General features: G+C 40.0%; 1 protein-coding gene across 1 annotated transcript in view; it reads left to right on the plus strand.

Annotated features, from left to right (window-relative positions):
• LOC144508583 (phosphatidate phosphatase LPIN2-like) overlaps positions 1-26,508 on the plus strand; it is a 78,238-nt gene extending 51,730 nt beyond the window's left edge. The window contains exons 10-20 of the mRNA XM_078236693.1: positions 1,002-1,095; positions 3,686-3,755; positions 6,109-6,201; positions 7,009-7,088; positions 8,266-8,410; positions 10,358-10,506; positions 11,423-11,509; positions 17,319-17,471; positions 20,115-20,229; positions 20,766-20,869; positions 23,538-26,508. Coding sequence (XP_078092819.1) covers positions 1,002-1,095; positions 3,686-3,755; positions 6,109-6,201; positions 7,009-7,088; positions 8,266-8,410; positions 10,358-10,506; positions 11,423-11,509; positions 17,319-17,471; positions 20,115-20,229; positions 20,766-20,869; positions 23,538-23,703 — 1,256 coding nt within the window. The 3' untranslated portion in view covers positions 23,704-26,508. The remainder of the gene's footprint in view (positions 1-1,001; positions 1,096-3,685; positions 3,756-6,108; positions 6,202-7,008; positions 7,089-8,265; positions 8,411-10,357; positions 10,507-11,422; positions 11,510-17,318; positions 17,472-20,114; positions 20,230-20,765; positions 20,870-23,537) is intronic.
• The last annotated feature ends 479 nt before the right edge of the window (positions 26,509-26,987 follow it).

Here is a 26,987-nt window from a genome sequence, read left to right on the forward strand (position 1 = left end):
CGCTGTTCCAGAACCAGCCATGCCCTGAGCCAAATTGTTCCAATACAGTTACAACGCTGGGATCTACCCAGCAACTTGGAAAAATGCTGCGGTATGTCCTGTCCACTGAAAGCAGCCAGGCTACTCTTGATCATCAGTAAAGTAATGAAAGCAGCAGTGCTATCTAGCCACATTTACACAGCAATAACATGCACAAGGATGCTCAACTTTGGTTCTGCCAGGGCCAGTCGATTCTAGAGCTCATTACAGACTTGGTGCAAACATGGACAAAAGAGTTGAATTCAAGACATGAGGTGAGAGTGACTGCCTTTGATGCCCAGGCAACATTTGACTCGGGGGTATCAAGAGCCCTAGTAAAATTGAAGTCAGTGGGAATAGGAGGGAAAGCTCTCCATTTGCCTGGAGGAGTGTAGATCCAACAATACTGAAGAGGTTTGACACCATCCAGGAAAAAGAAGCACACTGCCACCTCATCCATCGTTTTAAACATTCACTCCCTCCACCATAGGTGAGTCGTGTCAGCAGTGTATACCATCTACCAGATGTACTGCAGCAATCCCGTTTTTTTAGCACCTTCTAAAGCAGTCACTTCTATTGTCTAGCAAGACAGCAGATGTATGGTAACACCACCCCTTCAGGTTCCCCTCCAAGCCCCACACCATCCTGACTTGGAGCCATATCTGTTCCAACAGAGTATCCAGGATCATGTAAATACAATTTAAATTTGAACATGAAATTGAAAATGGATTTCTTTTCTAGCAATAGTTTTACTAACAGGAGAGCAACAATAAATGAACAAGCATCACCAAACGAATGAATCGGAATGATATATTTTCCTTTGATGGAGATATACTAAGTGACTTTGTTGCGTGTTTGTACATTTGGTGATCTGTTGAAGTTCTGAATGACCATTTAATTTGATGTTTGTGTTGAATTTAAGATGTCAGTGCAAGTGTGATGGTCATTCTCAACTGAGTGGTTGTTTAATAATTGTATCACAGGAAAATTTGTGCAGCACATGGTCACCTTCCAGGACCTGGTTGAAAATCCTGGAATTATTGATGATCCAAATTTGGTTATTGGAATCAATAAAAAGTAAGTTCATAAACTCCACAGCAATACATACTATTCTACTATATGTCACTATTTAGCTCCGTAAATTTGTTTCCCCAAAATGGTTGAATTCTCAATAAAATGTGAAAATTGGTTTAAATAATATGCCAATTTTAAAATTTAAAGCACATTGTGTATATCCTGATTTGATACGAATGAAATAAAATAAAGCCTCTAAAATAACTGAAAATCTAAAGGGGGAAAACAAAACGCTGGCATTACAGAATGAATCAGTCAGCCAGTGCGTCCAAACCTGCCTTTGCACTTTGTAAGTGTTAAGTGATGTCTTGTAATTTCCTGATTTTGTTTTAGTAATAGGACAGCTATTCTGACTATTCGCAAGTCTGGTTTTCACTACTGTCCTTTTCTTTGTTTCATCCTGATTTGTTCCCTGCTTGTTTTGAATTTCTCTCATTGTTTACTGTGATTCTTAATTTTAGTCAGCTCCATTTATTTCATTGTAAAGCTTGATGTGGATTTTGGTAACAGGGTAAAAGTCAGCAAACCCATAACCATCGTAATGCTACATGTAGCATTCTGAACACTGAGCACAATAATCAGGAGACTTGAGGTGCTAGTCATCTCATTTCATAATTGTCAAACAAACCATCTTGAATTCATAAAATTGCTATTTAGTAATATAAATCATTCAAAATGGAGGCTGAGTTTCTTGTTGGGAATATGTTGGTTTTCCGCCTCCAGCACATGCTGTCTATACCTATGCTTCCAATTCCAAGTCTTGATGAGAGAGTCATTCATGTCACTAAAAAAAAGCCCCATCAACTGTATCACGTGTGTGAACTGGCTTATAGAATCCCAGCTCCCAAATTCCCTGGATTCTGAAAAGGTACCAGTGGACTGGAAACATGCTAATGTGACACTTTTATTCAAGAAAGGAGAGAGGCAAAATGTGGAAAACTATAGACCAGTCAGCTTGACCTCTGTGGTGGAAAAGTTGCTGGAGAGAGTTGTTAAAGAGGGGGTGACTGAGCATCTGGAAAAGCAAAACTAAATTCATCAGTGTCAGCATGGTTTTGTGAAGGGCAAGTCTTGTTTGACAAACCTGCTAGAGTTCTTTGAGGATGTAACCAACAAGGTAGATAACTGGGATCCTGTGGATGTGATCTATCTGGACATCCAAAAGACATTTGATAAGGTGTCGCACAAGAGGCTGATCCAGAAGGTTAGATCCCAAGGGGTTGGAGGTAGAGTAGTGGCTTGGATTGAGGATTGGCTGACTGATAGAAAGCAGAAGGTTGGGATAAATGGGTCCTTCAGTTGACAATCTGTAATTAACCCTGAACCACAGGGTTCAGTTCTCGGACCACAACTATTTACAATCTATACCAATGATCTTCAAACAAGGACAGTGCAACATAGTGAAATTTGCTGACAACACGAAAATAGTTGGGAGAGCAGGCTGTGATGAGGAGATAAAAAGTTTATAAATGGATATTGACAGGCTAGGGGAATGGTCCAGAATCTGGCAGATGGAGTTTAATATGGATAAATGCGAGGTTATCCATTTTGGCCGGAAAAATAAAAGGGCAAATTACTATTTAAGTAGGAAACAAATTCAAAAGGCATCCATGCAGAGGGATCTGGGTGCCCTTGTGCACGAGTCTCAGAAGGTGGATTTGCAGGTGCAGAACATTATAAGGTAGGCAAATGGAATCTTGGCATTTATTGCAAAGGGTCTAGAGTATAAGTAGGGAAGTGTTGCTCCAATTGTATAAGGCATTGTTGAGACCACACTTGGAGTATTGGGTTCAGTTTTGGTCACTTTTGAGGAAGGATGTGGTGGCACTGGAGGTGGTTCAGACGAGGTTCACTAGATTGATTCCAGGTTTTAAGGGGCTATCGTATGAGAAGCGGTCAAGTAGCTTGGGCTTGTGCTCACTGGAGTACAGAAGAATGAGGGGGGATTTGATTGAGATATGTGAAGTACTCAATGCGATTGATAAGTAAATGTTAACAAAACTTTCCCCTTCTAGAACAGTCTAGGACAAGAGGTCATAGTTGTAGAGTAAGAGGGGGATGGTTCAAGACAGATAAGGAGAAACTCCTTCTCACAGAGGGTTGTAAACCTATGGAATTTACTGTCCCAGAGTGCAGTGGATGTAGAATCAATGGATTCAAGAAAGAGATAAATATTTGACCAAAAGCAGGATAAAGGGCTATGGGGAAAAGGGAGGGGAGTGGAGTTCGGATGAGATGGAGATCAGCCATGATCATATAGCATGGTGAGAGGGTTCAGAGTGCTGAATTGCCTACTCTCACTCCTAGCTCCTATGTTCCTCTCTGTGGAATAGGAAAGCTGTGAGGAAAGAAGGACTTAGTTTACATAGGACTTTTTCAATTAAAATGTTTTTAGTCTTTTCACATTGCAAATTAATATTGAAGTAGAAATAAAGCAAAATTTGTCCTTGTTCACAAGGAATATAGGTGGCATTTTTTATCTTGGTAAAAGTGGCCATTAATTTCAAATTGGAGGTCCGAGTCATAAATTAATATTTTAAAGTAAACTTATTTGTTCTGGTATAAAAAGCTCTATACATTTTGTTTGTTGTAGATATTACAACTGGGCAGTTGCTGCCCCCATGATTCTCTGCATTCAAGCTTTTCAGAAGAACTTACCTAAGGTACGTGTTATACAGTTGGCCAGATGTTCTGGTTCAGCAAGATGATTTATGTATTTTTCGATTTAGTCAATTTTATACCTATTGGTTGTCATTTCTCAGAATTTGCTTCCCAAGTAAAATAATTATTTCTTGCTCCTGAAGTCAATAACCAATACTAAAAGATAGTTCTTCCTGTGCCAGTAGCTCTTGAATACATCCTTCTGAATTGATTAATCGGAGAGTTTAGATAATGAAGATTGGCAAGTGATTTGATTATGGCATGTGTGCTGTTGTCTCTTCCCTCACCCGGGGTTTGTATCTGCAGTGCCAACAGTGGCCACTAGGTAGTGATCAGGGACCTCTGAAAATCTATGTTTTCTTCATTCTCCTTTAATTCTTGAACAGTTGTTATGCCATTTTTGTTACATTGCCTGAGATCAGCTAATTCAGCGTATTCAGAGATCAATCTTAGGATTTAGCTCCCTCTGTGATCAGCGGTGAAACATGATCAATTCTATACAGCTCATTAAAGCATCTTTCAGCAAAGGGGCAACTCATACTGGCAGAAGATCAACATATTTGCCCGAACTAGCTTTCTTTACTGTTTTTCTTCTCCTATATGAACCTGTCTCAAATTTTTAAACAAAAGAAACTGCAGATGATGGAAATTTAGAAAAAAACAGAAAATACTGGAAACGCTGAAAGGACAACCTGTGGTGAGCACAGGTTGCCCTTTCAGGTGTAGACTATCCTCAAATATTCAAAGGTACTAACCAGATAAATAGGAGTGCTGCCTGCTATTGTGATGGCCATTTTATAAACCTTTGAGTATTTTTGTAGCATTCAGATGCAGGTCTCAGGCTCGTTTAGCTGATACTTGAGTAACTTTTTTGTCTTTTCTTGGAACATTTCCTGAACTTGTTTACAATTGTGCTCTTAAATAGTAATAATTTCAAATTAAAATATACCCCGGTCATTATGTTATGTATACAAAGGCGAGATGAATTGAATTGCTTTTACTGTTAAAGTAAAAGTTTATTTATTAGTCACAAGTAGGCTTACATTCACACTACAATGAAGTTACTGTGAAAACCCCCCTAGTCGCCACATTCCAGCACCTGTTGGGGTACACTGAGGGAGAATTTAGCATGGCCAATTCAACTAACCTGCACATCTTTGGACTGTGGGAGGAAACCAGAGCACCTGGAGGAAACCCACGCAGAGACAGGGAAAACGTGCAAACTCCACACAGACAGTGACCTAAGCCGGGAATCGAACCTGAGTCTCGGAGCTGTGAGGCAGCAGTACTAACCACTGTGCCACCGTACCGCCCGTGTTCCCTTCCTCTGCGGGTGATAGCGATGGTTTTAACTTCTAATTTAATTTTTTTCCCTCCCTTAGCATCCTTTCCCTTGTTGAATTGGGACGTGATGTGTTTCCCAAACCCCGGTCCTATGTTAAAAATAACTCTACAGCAAATTCTTTAAGGTTAGGAATCCCATGGCGAATAACTCACCACCTAAAGCCTGTCCACCATCTACAAGGCATAAGTTAGGTGTGCGATGGGATACTCTCCCTTTGTCTGGATGAGTGCAGCTCCAATAACACTCAGAAGATTGACATCACCCAGGACAAAGCAGCTTGCTTGATTGTCACCCTATCCCCAAATATGCATTCCCTCTAGCACTGATGCAGCAATGTGTACCATATACAGGATGTACTGGAGGAATGCACCAAAGATCCTTAGACAGCACCTTCCAAACCCACGACCACTTCCATCTAGAAGGACAAGAGTAGCAGATACCTGGGAACACCAGCACCTGCAAATTCCCCTCCAAGCCACTCACATCCTGACTTTGAAATATATCGTCATTCCTTCTCAGTCAAATCTGGGTCAAAATCCTGGAATTCTCTCCCTAATGGCATTGTGGGTCAACCCACAGAACATGGACTGCAGCGATTCAAGAAGGCAGCTCACCACCACCTTCTCAAGGGCAACTAGGGATGGGCAAATGCTGGCTAGCCAGCGATGCCCATGACCCATGATTGAACTTTTAAAAATCCAGAAGGTTGATGAATTAACCTCTGTCCATTGAAATGGCTTAGAATCTTTTCAAACTGTCTGCGTGTGACCAGCTGCCGCCATTTTATCAGCATAGCAATTGTCCATTTGAAATGAAACAGAATTTAAACAAGAGAATATGGAAGAGAAGATTTTTTTTCTCCGTACCTTCTTGACATGACAACCTGTTGATGCATTATAAGATTAGCATAATATGTTTTTGGTGAGAAGAAATATAGAAACTTGATTAAGAGGATTCATGACTACATTCTTGTGACTTGATTCTTAAGTTGCTATTCCTCTTCACTGTAGGCTACTATAGATAAGCTGGTAAAGGAAAAGATGCCAAAAAAGACTGGTGGGTGGTGGTTCTCCTGGCGCAGAAAGAACTCTGCAGCAAAAGAGGTATGCCTTGCTGGTTATTTATTTTTTAAAAATTGTTAATAAAGTGAGAACAAACCAGAAAAAAAGCAATGATATAATTAGGATGGTGGCGATCTATGGAAATCTGTTTGTGGTCACATAATATATTGATTCTGAGGCAGCACATATCCTATGGACAGCTAATAGTGCCGATGAAGACTAGATTGCCCTCTTGCTCGGAATTCCCCAATCAGAGGAATTTGTTTCTATCACATCCTCAGTTCATTTGACAATGAATCTGATCATAGAAACATAGAATCCCCACAGTGCAGAGGGAGGCCATTTGGCCCATCGAATCTGCACCGACCACAATCCCACCCAGTCCCTATCCCCGTAGCCCCACTTATTTACCCTGCTAGTCCCCCTGACACTTGGGGTCAATTTAGCATGGCTAATCAACCTAACTCACATTTCTTTGCACTGTGGGAGGAAACCGGAGCACCCTGAGGAAACCCACGCAGGCACAAGGAGAATGTGTAAACTCTACACAGGCAGTGACCCAAGCCGGGAATTGAACCTGGGACCCTGGCGCTGTGAGGCAGCAATGCTAACGACTGTGCCACTGTGCTGCCCGTCCACACTACAATTTCAAATAATATAAGAAAAGAGATGCTGAGCAAAAAGGGATATTTTCTACAAAAAGGCGATACATGTTTTAGTTGGATTTCTTAAAGATGCCTTTAAGGTACAGGCTTAACTTCAGCTGACGTGACCTTTTAATAGTTTTGCTATTGCACTGCTGGGTTTTGAGCATCTGCGGGGCTTTGATGCAGTGTCTTTATTTTTCAGCCAGAATCCAGTATCAAAAAAGGTGAAGAACAGAATGAAAGAAGTGAAGCTAAACAAGCTATCTTACTGGAAGGTTGCAGGTAAAATTCAAGCATCAACTTTGCTTTTAAAAACCTCGACAAAAGTTAAGGCCGTTTTGAACTGTTAAGTCAACAGTATGTAATACATATTGCAGCCACAATGAGCCTGTGGTAGAAGACAAATGGATATTGGCAACCATGGCAGGTGCATCATGCAGGTGCTCTGTCCCAGATGATCTTGAATGTTCTAGAATTAAGTATTGTTGCACCCGCACCTATCCAGATGATGATGCGAGTATTGCAGGTGGTGGAGAAGCTTTGAAGAGTCTGGAGGCATGAGCCATTTATTGTAGACCTATTGTGCAGGCAGACCAGCAAGTTAAGAGACTAATTTACAGCAGCGTGTAAATTGCCCTTCAAAACTGCACCTGAATTTCATCCGGGCAGGTTAAGGGTCAGTGATTTTGAACGGTCAGTTCAAAGTGCAAATGCAAGACACGTTGGAAATGACCTGCAGCTGTATTTTGATTGTGGCATCTTAATTGTGTTACGGAATGGCTGAATGCACCAAGGATCTGTTTTGGAGCCTCAGCTTTTCATCATGTTTACTCATGATTTGTGTGAAGCAATCGGGAGTTGTATATCTAAGTTTGTAGATGACACTAAATTGGAACGCACAATAAATTGTGTGAATGGGATTACAGATTAATACCTCACCTTGGAGATCAATTTATAAATACAGGTTGTGGAACCCTAGCTTTATTCTGAGTTCAGACATTTGAACTAATCAAGGTGGTAAAATGCGAAGAGGATTTGATTGGGGTAGATAGAAACTAGTTCCCCTGATTAGCGAATCCAAAGCAAGAGGGCTTAATCTTAAAATTAGACCTAGGCTGTTTAGGAGTAAAATCCGGAACATGCTTCACCCAAGAGGCTGTAGGTGCTGAATCATTTGAAATTTTGAAGATCGGGATTGGTAATTTTTTTGTTAGGTGTGATCTCGAGAATATGGAACAAAGGCTGGTAAATGGAGTTGTTAACAGATCAGTCACAAGTTATATTTATTTTCAGTGCACAGTTTGTAATTGATGGTGTGCAGATTGACCTAAACTATATTTTAGTATGAACATTCTGATCAAATGTAATGTTTAAGAAAACCTGGGTATGGCAGCATTAACATGTCAAATGTTGTCAGTTGATTACAATTTAATACTCTCATTATTTATCTATGGAACAGGCCTAAAGAAGAATTAACTTCTAGTGACGATGACTTCAGCACTATCAAGGACCGTCCAAAGCCAGGATCTAAATGTCGAGATTCCCCTTGTCAAAACAGCACGGCGACGTACAAAAAATCTCTGAGGCTGTCCTCAGGAAAACTAGTAGGCAAATAGTTCTTAACTTCCTGCTTCAACCACGTTGTGATGTAAATCATGAAATAAGTTATTGATTTGTTTTCATATTTAATACTTGCCGTGGCCTTGAAAGTTTGTATGCAAAGTTCATTGGTTTGGGTGATAAGGAAGGAGCTTGGCATTTGTATTGTATGTTTCGTGACTTGAAGACATCCCAAAGTGCCTCACAAAAAGGTTGTCACTGATGTAATCACTGTTGTAATTTGGGGAAAAGCAGCAGCCAGTTTGTGTACAGCAACATTCCCCGGATAACTAGGATAAATGACCAGAAAACTCTTATAGCAATGTTGGTTTAGGGATAAATGCTAGAAAGAACTCTAGGTGAAATCTTCAAATAAATAGCAAGGAATTTTCAAGTGGCTTCACTTGCATGTCTGGATTTGGATTGGAAATAAAGGTGAAGCAAACAATGCATACTATTATTATATTATGAATTAAAGAGCAAGCGTATGCACTATTAAGTGCTGAAAGTTGCAGTCAGTTACCCTGCTCCTCCTCAGGCTGTGCAATAACCCTACTTCCCCAATCGCTTCAGCTTTGAAATCAGCGTAAGGACATTAAGTTGTGGTGCTTGCAATTATATATGCAGTTACCACACCAGGAAAGGTTAGGGCTGGTGCATTTAGATGTAAGTGATCAGTTAGAATTATTACCAAATAATGCCTTTGACCCTGAAAGTTTAATTTTAGAATTTTTATTTCATCAGAACCTAATTAGTGTTGGAGACTTTTTTAAAAGATTGTTGTTTTTGCTTTTCTGTCTCTCTCTTATATATTTATCTTTTTCAATCTCTCCTTTCACAATATTTATTTCACTTTCTGCACATGATTTAAATCTAATAGTTTTTGGCTTGTACTTCAAGGTTTAGACTCTGTGGGCCAGATTTTGAAAGTGTTGGGGTGGGGGCAAGGGTGGGGGTCAGGATCATTGTCCCTGAATCCAGATGTCTCCGGGGCAGATTCCAATTTTCAACTGGGCAGCGGCGGAGGAGCAGGAAACGTGGTTGCCACTAATTAACAGTCCCATGAGCCAAGGAGCTCACGAAGGGATTTGTCCGTTCTCCTTTGGAAATTGTAAAGCTCAGTTTGGCAAAGCTGAATTCTCTGGTGCACATTAGTTCACTACTGTCGGGCTACCAAAACCCTTCCACACATTGGTTTACAATTTATCTTTCCTGGATCTCCTGCTCTGTAATCCTGCCTGCATGTCCCCCTTGCCATTGCTGTAGACGCTGCTCTAGGGAGCTGTCTGCTCTCTCTGCCGAGAAAGGGGCAGCAATCAACATGGCTGTTGCTTGCCTTGCCACTGGCACCAGGCAGGCAGCTCCTGAACATTCTTAATGCTATTAATTGGACTCTGAACTCATCACTTATCTAATTAGGCCAGCTATATTTGACAATGGCCGGAGTGAGACAGCTTGTTGTTGGGACCTGGAACTCAGCTGGGTGCAGGGTTCCAACCCTGTGTCTCTGAGGATTCTTCAGTCTGGTCGAAGGCCACATTGCTGCATATCCTAATCACTGACACCACAGAATCCCACCCCCCTGGGCCAGAAGCTGGATGTCAACAAGTCTCTGCTCAAAAGCCTGTACACGTTCTGTGGGCAGCTGTCAGCCAAGTGATTGATGTTCACTGTTCCTTCACGGTTTAAATCCAAACTGCAACCTACTGACTCGGGCCGAAGTCTTAACACTGAACTGACACCAACTGCAGAATTTAAATGTTTCAATCCCAGTTTCAAGTTTAATATTGAATGTAAAAGAGTGCTGATTCTAAGCTGCTTCCAGATGCCCGCTGCTGATGCAAAATCCCATCCAAAGCAATTCCGGCAGCTGATGCTAATTTGTAGTGAACCAGCAGTGAATTTTAGCGTTGAATTATTCTCAATCTATATTTGTTTCCTGTGCCTTTTAGAAAAGCTTAAATCTAAAGGAAGGCCCAAATAATGCAGTGTTCAGTGTGACAACTCAATATCAGGGAACCTGTCGATGTGAAGGTACCATTTACCTCTGGAACTGGGATGATAAGGTTATTATATCCGATATTGATGGGACAATAACAAAGTAAGTCTGCCTATAACCTGAGTTATTTTCGTTGAAACTGTGTCCATTTAAAAATCACATCTCCACCCAACTCTCCTCACCCCCCCCCAATCTCCCCTCTCCCCCCAAATCTTCATCTGTCATAGCTTACTCTCTGATTTCAGCTTCTCTGCCATTTGGCCATTCACACCTTCTATTCTCTCTATGAACTGCCATTAGCAGCCTTTCCCCTTGTTTCTGTGGCTATGACTCCTCTTTCATTCCCTCACCCTACAGTATAAATATCTCCCACTTTCTATGCCTTTGAGCTTTGACAACGGGGCTCTAATCGTCCAGCTCTTTTCTCTCCCTACAGATGCTGCCAGACCTGCTGAGACTTTACAGCATTTTCTCAAATGGCGACCATCTTGTACTATACGTTTCTGTGATTCTATGAAAGTCGTTAGTTCATTAATGTAACAGTAAAAAAATACTCAATTTTCCTTTAAACAACAGCCGTGGGTGATGCCTCTGTTGGAAGTTCTGAGTAGAAATTCATGTCAGGCATTGTCATAAAATGGGTGTATTGGATCAGTCGCCTGTTGTATGTAGTGCCTGATAATTAATTTCCTTGACTGAAATAGAACTGAATATCAGGCGCTTTGTATAACGGGGTTGATCTAATATTACCAGTTTTGTGCTATTGCCTGAGACAAATTTCTTCTCCTATATTTCTTTAACCCATCTACAAATTAACTATAAATTCCTATTTTACCAGATGACCTGATTGGGTCGGGAAAGGAGAAAATTGGAGAAAATTCTGCCTCTGGCCTCAACCAGATCTATATACCTGTGCTTTGGTCCACTTGTGCTTTGAACTCAGATGCAGTTGAACCATGTTTCAGTGGAATATTTAATATATATGTTTAATACCAGTGATTGTTCTGTGTATTTCCAGATCAGATGCTTTAGGCCATATTTTGCCACAGCTGGGAAAGGATTGGACCCACCAGGGCATTGCAAAACTCTACCATAAGATACATCAGTAGGTATTTGCATCTGTTAACCATCTGTCAATTATAAAATCAGCACTTTTTGTTGACCTCTTTAGTTTTTTTCTTGAAAAACAGCAGTTTTTGCTGAAGTATGGCTCCATAGATATTGTTGGTTCTCCTTTGTTGTTCAAATGAGTGTGCACTCCCCAGCAACAATGAAAATCATGCCCATGTTTTGAGCTTTCAACCACATATCCACTTTGTCACCAAGATTGCCTACTTTCCATCTCTGCAGCATTGCCCATCACTCCTGCCATAGCCTATCTGCTGCTGGAACCCTCGTGCATACCTTTATTACCCCCAGCCTCAACTATTCCAATGCTCTTTTGAATGGTCTCCAATCGTCTACCCTTTGAATTTGAGCTCAACTAAGTATCTTCTCCCTCAATTCTAATTTGCACCAGATTGCATTCACCCATCACTTCTGTACTCAATTATCTATATTGGATCATGGTTAAGCAATGCCTCAATTTAAAACTCTTATCCTTACTTTCAAATACCTCCATGGCCTTCTCCTTCTCTATCTCCGTAACCTTCTCCAGCCCTACAACTCTAGCGATATCTGTTCCTATTCCATTACACATCCACAGTTCCTTTCACTACATCATAAACGACTTTGCCTTCAGCTGCCTCAACCCTAAGCTGTGGAATTCCCTTCCTAAACACTCCTTCTTTACATCATTGCTAAAAATGCTTTGTTCAAGCTTTTTCCCAGGTCTCTTGGTTTCTTGGCTTGGGCTTTTTAAATAGAATGGTGACTTGCCTACTCCTTTCCCGACCCAATTGCAGGCGGCAAGGACGAACGCCCCAAGCTGGTTGGGCACTGTTTGAACATGCAGATTGGGCTCCATTGACATCGTAGGAACCCTATCTATTATTTTAACTTGAAACCTGAGCAAGGCAACAGTACTGGTTGGCCTGCTGGGCAAAACTTGCTGGAAACTGCCGTCAGAGTGATAAATGGACCAGTAAATTGGTACAAACGTTATTTTTCCTAAAATAATTTATGATTTATAACATGACAATCGGGGTAGAATTTAGCTTGTCACTGTACAAGGATCAAATTTGTTGTAAACTCAGACTTTGGTTTCATAGAATAATAGATCTGCACCGACCACCAGGTCCTATCCCCAGAACCCCATGCATTTACCCTAGCTAGTCCCCCTGACACTAAGGGGCAATTTAGCATGGCCAATCCACCTAACCTGCAGATCTTTGGACTGTGGGAGGAAACCGGAGCACCCGGAGGAAACCCACGCAGACGTGGGGAGAACGTGCAAACTCCACGCAGACAGTGACCCAAGCCGGGAATCGAACCCGAATCGCTGGTGCTGTGAGGCAGCAGTGCTAGCCACTGTGCCACCGTGCCGCCCCAGGTTTAAAAATTATCAATCGTGTTTCAAAATAGTTGAAGGCATGGTAACTGTATTAATCGGTGAATGAACTAAATTAGGGTGACATCTAATTGTAATTGAATTTTCGAACAGATTCAAAGTGAGCATTGAGAGGAATTTTGTTTGTAGTGTATTTTTCCCCTCATTCTACCACCAGGTGGTGTGTCATTCTACTATCAGCTTCTACCACCAGGTGGTGTGCAACATTACTTCCAATGATTAAGTTACATAATTTGTTTTTTATTTATAGTTTCTGCTCACGAGGATTCAGAAAATTTGGAATCTGTATTTTTTTTTAGCCGCTGATAATTGTGATCAGTAATTTGGCCACTGTGTGTATCATGTTGAAGTTATGTTTATTTCCTGTCTAAAAATATAGAAACAAAATGTCTCGCTTGGTAAAGCGGAAAGGCTGGATTTGCAGTCAATGAGTAGAAAATTTAACTTGAGTCTATAAGTCCATAAACAGGGACTTTAAGCGACATTAGTAACAATCTACAGTTTACCATTAATTCAGAGTTGACTTCCTGCTCTCAAATATGAATCATCCAGTAAATTAGATTTAAGTAATTGGAGTGAAATAGCATTGAAAGCTGTGAAATATAGATTCAGATTATCCAGCAGCTCAATTTAAACGCATTAACAGAGTAACTGTGCTTACTTGATTTATCTTTGAGATGGTTTCTATTTTAGTTTGCTGAGGTAATACAACACTTTTTTTTCCCCCCCAATAACTTCTTCATAGTGTTAATGTAAGCCTAAAGAGAAAATGCTGGAAAATCTGCTAGGAGAGAAAAGAGCTGACGTTTCGAGTCCAGGTGACCTTTTGTCAAAGCTCCACAAAGGATCATCTGGGACTCGAAACGTCAGCTCTTTTCTCTCCTCGCAGATGCTGCCGGACCTGCCGAGATTTTCCAGCATTTTCTCTTTTGGTTTCAGATTCCAGCATCTGCAGTAATTTGCTTTTATTTAATGTAAGCCGCCTTGTGACTAATAAATAAACTTTTAACTGAGAACCATTTTTGTTCAGATTGCAATTTGACTTTATGTAACTGATTTTTAAAAAACTCATGGGATGTGAGAATCTCAGGCAATGCGAGCCTTTGTTGGCCATCCCCAGTTGCCCTTGAGAAGACGGTGGTGTGCTGCCACTTTAAATCACTGTAGCCTTGAGGTGCAGGAACATTTACAGAGCCGTTAGGGAGGGAATTCCAGGATTTTGATGCAGCAACATTAACGGGGCAGTGGTATGTTTCCAAGTCAGAATGGTCTACGGCTTTGAGGGATGCTTGCAGGTGATGGCGTTCCAATGTTCCTACTGTCCTTGCTGTTTTAGATGGTAGAGGTCATGGGTTTACAGAGTGCTGTTGAACGAACCTTGGTGAGTTGCTGTGGTGGATCTTGTAGGTGCCACTGTGCACAGTGGTGGAGCGAGCGGATATTTGTGGTGGTGAATGAGGTGCCAATCAAGCAAGTTTCTTTGTTCTGGTTGATAATTTACTCTGCTTGTAATACATTTGCCATTTCAGTCGATGTGTGAAGTTAACCTACTTTAACAATGTAAATTTCAATAGGTAACACTTGGATTGAAATCTTCAACCTTTGAACAATGGTTGGGTTTGGAGTGACTCTCATGCTACCTGCACATGTCAAGACCAAGCTGACATTTTGGAAACATAGAAACTTTCATTATGAATATTCTTTTGGGCGGCATGGTGGCACAGTGTTAGCATTGCTGCCTCACAGCTCCAGGGACCTGGGTTCGATTCCCGGCTTGGGTCACTGTCTGTGTGGAGTTTGCACGTTCTCCCCGTGTCTGCGTGGGTTTCCTCCAGGCGTTCCGGTTTCCTCCCACAGTCTAAAGATGTGCGGGTTAGGCCATGTTAAATTGCCCCTTAGTGTCCTGGGATGCATAGGTTAGAGGGATTAGCAAGGTAAATATGTGGGGTTACGGGGCTAGGATTGTTGTCGGTGCAGACTCGATGGACCGAATGACCTCCTTCTGCACTGTAAGGATTCTATGATTCCTCTATGAAAACTACTCTAACACACTTTGTAATTAAAGGCAAGCTGTTATCATTTACTTTTCTCTTACTTACCTGAATTTGTGCTTTTGCACTGGTCCTTACATGAGAGGAAAATCTTTTTGAGCATCATCTCAATTTTTGGACTGTGGAGGGGATTTCTAGCTCCCAATTTCTTGGACAGTACATTCAATTTCGGCCACTTGATGTGCAAAAAAGATTTGCATTTATTTAGAGCCTTTCATGACCTCGGGACATACCAAAGCACTTTACAGCCAATTAAATATTTTTATGTGTACTCACGCTCGTCATCTAAGAAACATGGTACCAATGTGCACACAGTAAGCTGTCACAAGACCAATATTGATGATCAGATCATCTGTTTTTTAGATTTCGATTGAGGAATAGATATTAACTAGGATTAACTTCTTGCTTGTCTTCAAAATAGTGCTGTCGGTCCTTTTCCGCCCAACTTGAGAGGAGATGAGGGCCTTGGTTTAACATTTCAGTCAAAAGACAGCATCCCTGACAGTACAGCACTATTTCACTGGAGTATCAGCCTGGAGTTTTTGCATTTGGGGTTTGGGAGTGGGACATGAACCCATGACTTGTGACTCTGAGAGTGTTACCACCAAAGCACGCCTCGTACAAGCAAGTTATTAAGTGAACTGTACCGAATGATTTCCTGTCTCAGATCAGACTGCACCTTTTGCAGGTTGTAACCTCACAGCTTGTGATTTTGCAATTAGTTCTGGGGAGAAAAATTGAAAAGATAGTGGAACTGATAAAAGCTCAAATCACTGAAATGCCAAACACTGCTAAGTTGTGTTGTGTCTGTCGATTCTAAATAGCTTTATTATTATCCCCGTCTCCCCATTTAGGGGAAAAATCTTTTCATGTTCTGCATGTTTGTCAAAGCATTTAAAGCCCATGCTGTTATATAGGCATTGATACAAATGTTTCTACTCAGGAGAGGTTTGCTAGTGTTGGGAACTGAGGCACATTTTAATGCCATTTTAACATCATTCAATTTCAGGTCAGTCAACACCTCCAAGCAATTAATCCCTACCACTGCCCAATTTTGATTCAGTTTTCCATTGTGCAATAGTCCAGTTTCAAATAAGTTGAAATTCCCAAGTTCCTTTTGCTTCTGGTAGACAGAGGGAGATGAATTTCATTCCATCACTCAAGGTCATAGAGGTCTGTAGCACAGTAAAAGGCCTTCGGCTCATCGTGTCTGCACTGGTCAAAGACAAGCCACCTAACTAATCTAATCCTATTTCTCACCATTTAGTCCATAGTCTTGTATGTCTTGGCATCGCAAGTGCACATCTAAATACTTCCTAACTGTTATGAGGGTCTTTGCCTTCACTACCCTTTCAGGTAATGAGTTCCAGACTCCCGGCACACTCTAGGTGGAAAAGTATTTCTTCCTATCCCCTCTAAACCTCCTATCCTTTATCAATGATCCCCTGGTCATTGATCCCTCCACCAAGGGGGAAAAGGTTCTTCCTGTGTACTCTATCTATACCCTTCTAATTTAATACATCTCAATTATGTCCCCACTCGATCTCCTCTGCTCCAAGGAAAACAACCCCAGTCTATCCAATCTCTCTTCATCATTAAAACTCTCCAGCCCAGGCAACATCCTGGTAAATCTCCTCTGAACCCTTTCCAATGCTATTGCATCCCACCTGTAATGTGGATTCCAGAACTGCACACAATACTCTAGCTGTGGCCTAACCAACGTTTTACACATTTCCAGCATAGCCTCCCTGCTCTTAAGTGCTATGCCACAGCGAATGAATGCAAGTGTACCGCATTCTTTCTTAACCACTTCATGCACCTGCACAGTTGGCCTTCATCCCGAAGTGGAAAGATTGTGCTCTGCTCGGTGTTCAGTCTACCTCATATATCCATTATTGAAGTGAATGAAATATGTATTATTGAATACTGGACAGAAACAGGCCATTAGATCAATCAAGCCTACACCGATGTCCCCTGCATAAACTACTTAGTCAAATTCCACTTGTTAAATTTTTTACAAAATTATCAGAGGCTACGGCGTGCTTTTTGTAAGCAGCAAAAGTTTGTTACCAGAGAAAATATTTTATCCCTCATTACTATTCCTTTTGTCTTTGCAGGGTAACTTGAGTTAGTTGTTTGACAGTGCTGTGGACAACGCTTATTGTCAAAAATATGGAATGTATTTTTAAAACCGATTTTTCTATTCAAATTAATGAATCCAAAATGTCCATATCCTGCAGCTTAAATGCAGATAAACACTAGTCTAAGTGAAATAAATTGTAGATTTGCAGTTATGCAAGAACTAAGTGAAGAATTCCATTATTGTTAATAGTGTTATTTGGATTGTTATACAGGAATGGCTACAAATTTCTTTACTGCTCTGCCCGTGCAATAGGAATGGCAGATATAACCAGAGGATACTTACACTGGGTTAATGACAGAGGCACCGTGCTGCCCAGAGGACCTCTTCTGCTGGCTCCGAGTAGTTTGATTTCAGCATTACACAGGTAATGATTCTTTTTAAGTATTTATGTATTTTATCAATAACAAAGTTGCTATCATTTATTTATGTCTGCCAATCTAATTGATTGTGTTTTAAGTATCACTTAAGTTTCAAGGTACAGTCGTATGTTTTAATGTTTATTTATTAGTGTCACAAGCAGGCTTACATTAACACTGCAGTGAAGTTACTGTGAAAATCCCCACGTCGCCACACTCCGGCACCTGTTCGGGTACACTGAGGGAGAATTTCGCATGGCCAGTACACCTAGCCAGCGTGTCTTTTGGAATGTGGGAGGAAACCGGAGCACCCGGAGGAAACCCATGCAGACACAGGGAGAACGTGCAGATTCCGCACAGACAGTGATCCAAACCGGGAATCGAACCCAGGTCCCTGGCGCTGTGAGGCAGCACTGCTAACCACTGTGCCACCATGCTGCCCGAAGAGGGGAATTACTGTGTTTGCACTTTAAATAACAACTTCTGCCTTTTTATAATGTCACAGCAGAGTTTATGAAAAATTTGGAGAATTTCACTATCACTTGTAGCAGCAAAAATCTCAACATAATTCTCAGCAAACACCCCCAGTAACTCAATCTGGGGCAAATCTAATTTTCCCTTATGTTTTTCTAAGGATCATAACCATAAAACAGCATCAATGACTGACAAAAGTTTTTCAATGATAACTTGGGATCTTCAAATAGGTATTGCATTGTGTTGGTGATTTTTATTTGTAGGTAGGGAAACTTTTATCAGAAATTTAGTTTCAAAAAATGTTTAAAAAATCAAATAAAAAATACAACAGAATTTGCAGCATTTGCATAGTCTTGAATTTGGCCTGTGAATAGTTTTACAATTTATTGTTTATGCTTCTGGTAATTTCAGTGACTTTCCAACATTAAATTCAAAACAATTTTATAACCCAAATCATCATCTCATATGTATATTGTGAGGGCTAATTGAGTTTCATAGCAGTTAGTTTTCAGGGGCTGTGTTGTCTCCTATGGTCCTAAAATAATGCATGTAGTACATGCACACATCTGACTGGAAATGTGTTGCCTGCTATATTGAGTAAGGGTAAACAAAAGGTAGTTGCAAGTGCACATAGAGGACTTAATGCCTGCTTCAAGTCCTCATTGCAAAATAGTTGCGTACTAGATGTGTCAGAGAAGATCCACCCTAGACATCACCTATATTCAAAAAAACTTTGAGTACTTACCATGTCAGCAATTGATCATTGATGCTTCCAATCCTGATATCATCAATCTCTGGGCCCCCAAGCTCCACCCCATCCCCTCCCCTGATGCCCAATGTTTCTCACCTCTGATCCCAACCCACAACAAGCTATTCATTTGGTTATGCTACAATCCCAATTGATAGAACTGGGTGGGAAGACCCTTAATTAGTTTTAACAACAAGAAAAAAACATTTAAACATGAAAAAGTTGGATTATGATGCAATGCTTTTACTCGCCTCTTCATTTAACAATTGCGTGCAGTTTTTAAGATTAACATGAATTACATTTTAAACTACAATGGTCTCATTAACACACAGTCCCTTTTTAAGCACACAAGATGACTGTGATCAAGTACCCTCCGCTCTGAGCCCAAGTTAGTGTCCGTGGATTTTTCCTCAATTCCCCCAGATGATTGTCATGAGAGTTTCCAAACTCCGCTCTAAAGAACACGCTTTAAAACCTCCTTTCTTAATAATGCTTTCCCTTAGTAGTTTGCATCCTGAAATCCAGTCCAGGTTTTTCACGTGACACTTTTAAGCAAAGCTTCTGCTCCACTTTTAACAGCGAATCCAGTCCAGATTTCCGCTACACTCTCTAGACTTGCTTTGTCTTGATTGCTGTACGAACCGTTCACAATTGCTTTAATTCTCGATTCCCAGACACTCTTAAAATGGCATCAAGCTTTTGATTTACCCTCAAAGTCTGCTTTCCCATTCTAAATCTGGTTACTGCAATTGTCTCAGAGTACTTTGTTTGCCCTTCCTTGATTTCTTCTGAACAATGCTTCAGTCTCTGTTCTCTTAATAGCGGTTGTCTTGAGATATCATTTCTGTCCCAATTCCCTGGTTACCTGGACAGTAACTAGTTTTTTAGGAAATCTATCTCTTTGCAGCTCTGTCCTGTCCAGTCTTTCTACTGGCAGAGTTGAGAGATGGTAATCCCCTTGTGTCCTGCTGCCAATTGCAATATATTCAGCTAAAACTAAATTTAAAAGCTTTTCTACCTTGTGTGGGTCTCCAGTTGCTCAGCAGCCACTGCTGCTACTATTTATTCTTCATGTCGTAACCTCTCTAAACTCAATAGAATCACAGTTGGAATTAAAACCGACCCCGGCACATACAGATACCTACAAACACCTATCTCCAGCACTATCAGGTTCAGAAACATTAAATTAAACACAATTAAAACTATACATGATTTCTAAAGTTTACCAGCATACGTATAAATCCCTTAAAACTATTGTTGTTTTCCTAACAGTTATAGCACGTTAAAGAGAGTATTTCCTGGTTAATGTATTCTTGGATAATGGGTTAATTGGCACACTGTGAATTTTACACATGTTTATTGAGATAACATCTCGTGCAGTAATGTGGTTCAATATAATGCCAAAACAACTTGTTCCTTTTGCTTTCAGGGAAGTAATTGAGAAGAAACCAGAAGTGTTCAAAATTCATTGCTTAAACGACATCCGGAATTTATTTAATCCACATAGGTGTCCATTTTACGCTGCTTTTGGAAACAGGACTAATGTAAGTAAAGCATCTTTTGAAGTAAGACTCGAATGCACATACAAACAGTCTTGCAATTAAATGCTATTTTAATCTCATTTCTGCCATTTTCTGTGCTCATCTGCTCCACACATATACCATTCATCATAGTTAAAATGAAACTACTGAGCCTGTTATCCTTGCTGTGGATTTCTCGAGAGGATGTAGGTGTCTTGTGATCAGCTAACGGGAAATGCTTGCAGCCATAGGAAGTGGAGAGTGTTGGTTATTCCATTTCTTCAAGGTGGAATGTTCATGCCGTGCTGGCTAAAAGTTGATAAACCATCACAGTTGAAGCCAGCAAATTTCATGCATCAGGCAAGTCCGAGGCCTGGGTTTTGTAACGTTTTAACAGTGAAGTCAGCACTGTTTTTTTGCTAACCTGCCTGGCCAGTGTGATCTAAATGCTACTTTCTGAAAGCTTTTCCTCGTGACTGATGGGTTTTATTCACGAGCTAAAAGTAATTTCTTCGAACGTTGGTGGTGATTTTTTTGTTGTTGCTGGCATTCAATTGCAGGATGCTTATGCGTACAAGCAAGTGCAAGTCCAAGAAAGCAGAATTTTCATCGTGAATCCCAAAGGAGAATTAATCCAGGAACAAACCAAAAGCACCAAATCATCGTAAGTAACTTTATCACTTGTACCCTTCAGAAGAGGGCATCTGTAAATTTATTTCATTTTGCCACTGATACAGTTCAGGAGTATTGAGAGGCAGTGAGCTCTGCTGATACAAAATACATTTCTTTTGGTTTGTTCCTTCCCCCCAACTCATGAATTTTGATTTTTGTATGGTTTTCAGGATTTTGAACTAGGAGCATAGGAACAGATTGTAAGATGTGGGAGCAGAATTAGGCCATTCGGCCCATCAAGTTTGCTCCGCCATTCAATCATTGCTGATATGTTTCTCAACCCCATTCTCCCACCTTTTCCCTGTAACCCTTGATGCCCTTACCAATCAAGAACCTATCTATCTCAGTCTTAAATACACTCAATGACCTGGCCTCCACAGCCTTCTGTGGCAATGTAGTCCTTAGATTCACCACACTCTAGCTGAAGAAATTCCTCTTCATCTCAGTTCTAAAGCGTCATCCCTTTACCCTGAGGCTGTGCCCTCGGATCCTAGCCTCCACATTTTGTTCGGCCATTCAGTTAGGTCATAATTGATCAGTATTTCAGCTTCATTTGCTCACCTTTGATCCATATCTTTATCCAATAAAAGTGTATTGATCTTAGTCTTGAAAATTTCAATTAACCTACCAGCTGTAGCCTTTTTGGAGAGTAAGTTCTAGAATTCCACCACCCTTTGTGCGGAGGAAGTGTTTCTTTAACACACTCCTTAATTGTTTAATTTGGATTTTAAAATTATGCCCTCTTCAGGATTCCACCAGTAAAGGAAATAGTTTGTGCATTTGTCTTATTGACTCCCCTTTTTACTTGATTAGATCATCCCTCTATCTTCTAATCGCAGGTGTACTGTGATATAATATTTGAACCCCAAAATAATTTATTCTTCAGTGATTTAAAAAGCATTGCTGCAAAGGACTTGGCTGTGACTACTTAACATTGTGGGCTGCTTTCTTTTTCTCAGTAACAATGAGTATTGCTGAAAAAAGTTTGAAGTTTATTTATTAGTATCACAAGTAGGCTTACATTAACACGGCAATGAAGTTACTGGGAAGATCCCTGAGTCGCCACACTCCGGCGTCTGTTCAGGTACACTGAGGGAGAATTTAGCATGGCCAGTACACCTAACAGCGCGTCTTTCAGACTGTAAGAGAAAACCAGAGCACCCAGAGGAAACCCACGCAGACAAGGGGAGAACGTGCAGATTCCGCACAGATAGTGACCCAAGCCAGGTTTTGAACCCTGGTCCCTGGTGCTGTGAGGCCACAGTGCCGCAGTGGGACGTGCAGTCGAAGCTTACCGTCTTGCGATCATCAGGACAGATGCAAGAATGTCAAATTTCAAACAGCGCAACAATTTATACTGCATTAGAAAAGGGTGTTGATTGGCTGACGAGTCAACTCTGGTTGAACTGTTTCCATGGAGAATGCATTAAAGAACTTCTGTCCTCAGGTTTCTGTTTAATCCAAATAAGGTGCAATGCCTGGACATATTCCTTTAGCCTTTAGAGGATATATCCCTGCATAGGAATATATGTAGCTTCTAGCAAGTGTATATGAGCACATTGTGAGCTTCACCACTGATGATTTCAAGTTGGCTGTTAGTGTAATTCAACAGCATGTGTCTCTTTTTCAGCAATACTCAAGTTCTGTGTTAAACTATTTAACCATAATGAATGTAGTGAGCAAATAATTTGGTACTTAGGCTGGATAGAGTGTGATGGTAAAAAAGAATCTCGATAGAAATCTAATTTAAGGTAAGCACTACAGTAGAGTGTAACTGTCGTATCTAGATAGCAGTTTGTTTGTAATAGGGCTCCACATGATTTTCATGTTAATAGTTTGAACTTTGATGGTGTAGTGAGTTAATCCTGTGCTTCCACGTGTTGATTCCAATACAGACATTGATTTCTGCCAGCAGCAAGAATTGAGACTGAGAAAGCTGTATGTTGTTGATAGTTATCACCTCGGTACTGCCATCTGAAATGGCAGATTCTGACGTTTTCTAAAAAAAAAACATGGCAAAAGGTTTTGTGGGCAAAAACATCTGTCCACATTAGAGTTGTCATCTGTTCCATCCCGATCATCTTTTCTAAATGAAATATTTGCAACTCTTGAATTCAGTATGCCATGGGATTTGAAGTCACGCTCTCCAGTATATTTATGCTTTAGATTAATAATCTAGTATCATGACCACTGAACTACCATGCTAGACTTGTTGACAGGTTTCTTAATCAGACTACGACTAATTCATGATAAATGACTCATCAATCATCCCATTTTTGCAGTGTTAAATTTAGGGATGATGTGTTTAGCATTGTTGTCGAGGCAGCTTAAGGTTGCAATGTGCCCTTGTCAGACACATTCCGCAGAGCAATTTGTAATCTTAACATTTGTATTTTTCCACAATGTTATGTTCCTAATTTTGGGCTGTCTCTTGCCTACCACAATGTTTTACTGCTTGGTTGTAGTGCTATGAAGTGATGCAAAGTAAATTAGATTAAATTGTTCACATGACGTGCCAAGAAGGCATTGATTGATTTAATCTCATGCTTAGATGGGATGTGTCTCAAAAGTGACATTGTGACATGTTTTATACCTCAGTAATGTACAATGTGAAAGAATGTTTTGCAGTCATTTATCAAAATGTTCCTTATCCCCCTCAGGTATCCACGGTTGGGTGAGTTAGTGGAACACGTATTTCCACTAATAGCACAAGAAAGAAGCTCAGCTTTTCTTTACCCCGAATACAGCCATTTTGCATTTTGGCGGGAACCTCTTTGTCAACTGAACGCAGATGAGCTCGATGAACTTAAAATCACTAAAGAATAAAAAGACACTTGCTAGAAAATGTGAGCAACATGTAGGCATACCAGTGTCTTCAGTTCTAACATAGCACATTGGGCTTCAAATCAGAAGTTACAGATCACAATGATGTGCAGAATCTATAACCTGTTTAACAGTTAAAGTGCTAGTTGTAAGTATTAATCCAAGTGAAGTCCCAGTGAAGTCAAGTGGGGTTTCCGTAGGTACCACTTGTGATCAGTCTTGTATTACTGTTTCCCCATCTATCTGCAATTGGAAAGTTCAGATTACAGGTAAAGCACTTTGCACGCTGAAGACTTTGCGATACAAATGAAGATACATTACAGACTACGAATCCTTTGAAAAGCCATTGTGCTTATGACACAGCACTTTCATCTCTATGGGAGAATTCTCATCTTTTATTGTATTTCTGTAAGGATGCAGATGACAATCTCTTATTTCCTAATCTATAGATTTCCAGTCCCCTTCAAAACTGGAAATTTGATGCAATTCTCATACAGAACCCTTGTTTCGGAGGCGTTACTTCCCCTCTGTTGCTCCCTGTCTCACTACAGTGGATCAGTCTGGTGCAATGGAGACTTGTTGCAATGCACAGATACCTAAATAAGCTGCACCCAAATGTAGCAGAAAGGAGTTTGCCCCATATGGATGGAAATAGAAATCAAGCACTTGGACATTGGAGAGAGACTTTAATCTTTTTTTTGTTTGAACTGAGCAGAAGCCTGAAAACTGAGTGAGCTGGATTGAGTAACTGGAGGTCTTATCAAATAGAGGGAACAGCTGACTGAGTAGAGATGATTAGCGACCTGGCTATGAACAGAGGGGGGAAGCTGGAATGAGGCAGTTAGGTACCAAAACATTAGATATGTAAAGGTAAGACAGACCAGAATAAGAGTAAGTGCGTGAGTCATAATGCCTGAGTGCAGTGTAGAACCTGGGGCTTTTCCCATGGTGCAGAAGTATAGCACAAGGCAAAGGAGAAAGTAAATGGGAAATAAACCAAATCTACAGCAGCGGTAAGCAAAAAAAAAATGCCTTGCTCTCCTTTTAAATTGTTTTGTAGGGCATGCTGAGTTTTTGGTATGTCTCTCAAAAAGGAATTTAGAGTAATTGTCGGAAATTTTAAACTATACAGTACGATGACACATCTTTAAAAACAAACTTAATTCCTTTTTAGAACAGTGACACGTAGAACAAAGTCCTGATATATTTCCTGTAAATCGCATGGAGGGGAGGGGCGTGCGGTCTGAGAGCATTTGCCAGCGTGCATTGTAATTTTAGAAAATTCAGCATGAACAAAGATCTCTGTTCATTTTGATTTTTTTTTGTTCGAGATTCACCATTTAAAGCAGATTTAAATTCAACATTTTTTTTTGGTTTAGTAATGTTTGCTGTTTATAAAAACTGCATTTTCCTATCTGGAGTTGTTTCAGTAGAAAACGACCTCCATGATAAGTTTGACCCAAGTGCATTTTTATGCCACAACTTTTGCTCTGGCTTGGGAACAGTGAAATTTAACGGGGAATAAGATCTTGGAGTACAAATGAGCAGAGTAAGCCATAAAGACCTTTTTATGTAAGGATGCTATAATATTTTAGATCAACATGTTTAATGAACATATTGATCCATAGTTTGTATTGTATAAATCTGATTATAGTGTGATCCCAGCCCAAAAACACTTTTGATAAGAATGCTACTAAAATGTGTAAGGCTGCTAATTGAAGCTAATGCAACTGCCAAACAAAACCTTGTCAACTTAAATCCTTGAACTTACTAACCTCAGTTACATTGACTGCTTGGATGAGCTATGAGATGAAGCGTCATGTCAAAAGGAAGAATTTAATTTTGTGAAACAACAAAAAAATCCTCTTTCTGCTGCTCAAATCTTTTGGCTTAGTTTGCGGCTGGTGATATTGTAGCCATTATGACCATGCTCCAGTCCCTTGTTGGGGCTAGGTTCATGATGTTGAGACATCTGTATGAGGAAATCTTTGAAAGACCTTATAGCAACACAGTCACAATACGGAACAGTTATTATGCAGTATACGTTTGAAAGACTGGTATTTTTCTGTCATTCCACTTAAATACAAAATATGTTGGATTGCGTTTTGAGCTAAATGCAGGCGTTATATTGTTACCACTCAGCAAGTACTGATTGGACATTACTAGAACGGACCATTTGGAATGTATGCTCTTTCTGTGAAAGTTCAGATATTGCAAAGAACCACTTTTTAAGCTTTTTTTCTATTTTAACTATGCTGCACATACTGTCTGTGTGAAATGAGCTGATTTTTTTATGGGTTTGTTTTTTTTTTGTCAAATTACATAGCAGATGTTCAGTTGATGTAACACTCCTGCTCTGGATCAGAGTCAAAGCACAGTGTAGCATAGAAAGCAAATGCTTAGAAGTAATGGTTCTCCTAATTGGCCTGGAAAATATTTGGCTTCTTGAAGTAATGCAAAATAATTTATTAAACCATCAGTTCTATGGGAGTTTTTTTTTTGCAGTTATAAATGTTGGTTAAAGTAGACACAATCTTAAATGGTAAGTAATCTACATGCTCAATATTCAAATTTGTGATCCAAATTGAGGTTGCTGTTCTATGGCATGTTAAAATAAGTCCAAGTACAAATTCACAAAATCTCTCCTAATCAACCTGTAATATGGTGTATAAAAAGTAGCAGAATTTCTAAATATATTTGATTTGCTACATTGCAGTTACTGTAATTTATATAATTATTAAAGTGAATGTGTTTCAGATACTGCTGTTGGATATTTCTTAAGTATGGAGTAATTAAAGAAATGAACTTAATGAATCGTATGACTTGTTATTTTTATGGCAAGATGTCAAAATATTTGCATCTTGTTCTAATGTTAAATAACATAGCAAAGAAATAAAAGTAATTATATTTGCTAAATATTATGCACTGAGTATTTTACAGTGGGAGAAAAGAGCACTTTCACTTTTCACAATGAAAACATTAAAGACGCTCAGTTGAGGTACAAACCGGGCCAGATTCCGAACAAAAGACTATTTATTGTGTCCTAAAAATATCCCTTAACCTCTTCCTTCGAAGTCATTACCACATCAAGCTCCAATTAAGCTTAACAAACTGAGTTTTAAAGGAAATTCAGGATATTTTTAAAAAAGAGCTTTTTATAGATCTTTCCTTAATTTAAAACAGCTCTTAAGTGCAGTCAGTTTGTCATGACCTGTTGCAGAGCCATTCCATCCCATGCCATAATTCTAACCATATCTTTGATTGTTTTCCTATGATGGCTTCCTTTG

This window comes from Mustelus asterias, chromosome 20 (genome assembly GCF_964213995.1).
Source record: "Mustelus asterias chromosome 20, sMusAst1.hap1.1, whole genome shotgun sequence".
NCBI lineage: Eukaryota > Metazoa > Chordata > Chondrichthyes > Carcharhiniformes > Triakidae > Mustelus > Mustelus asterias.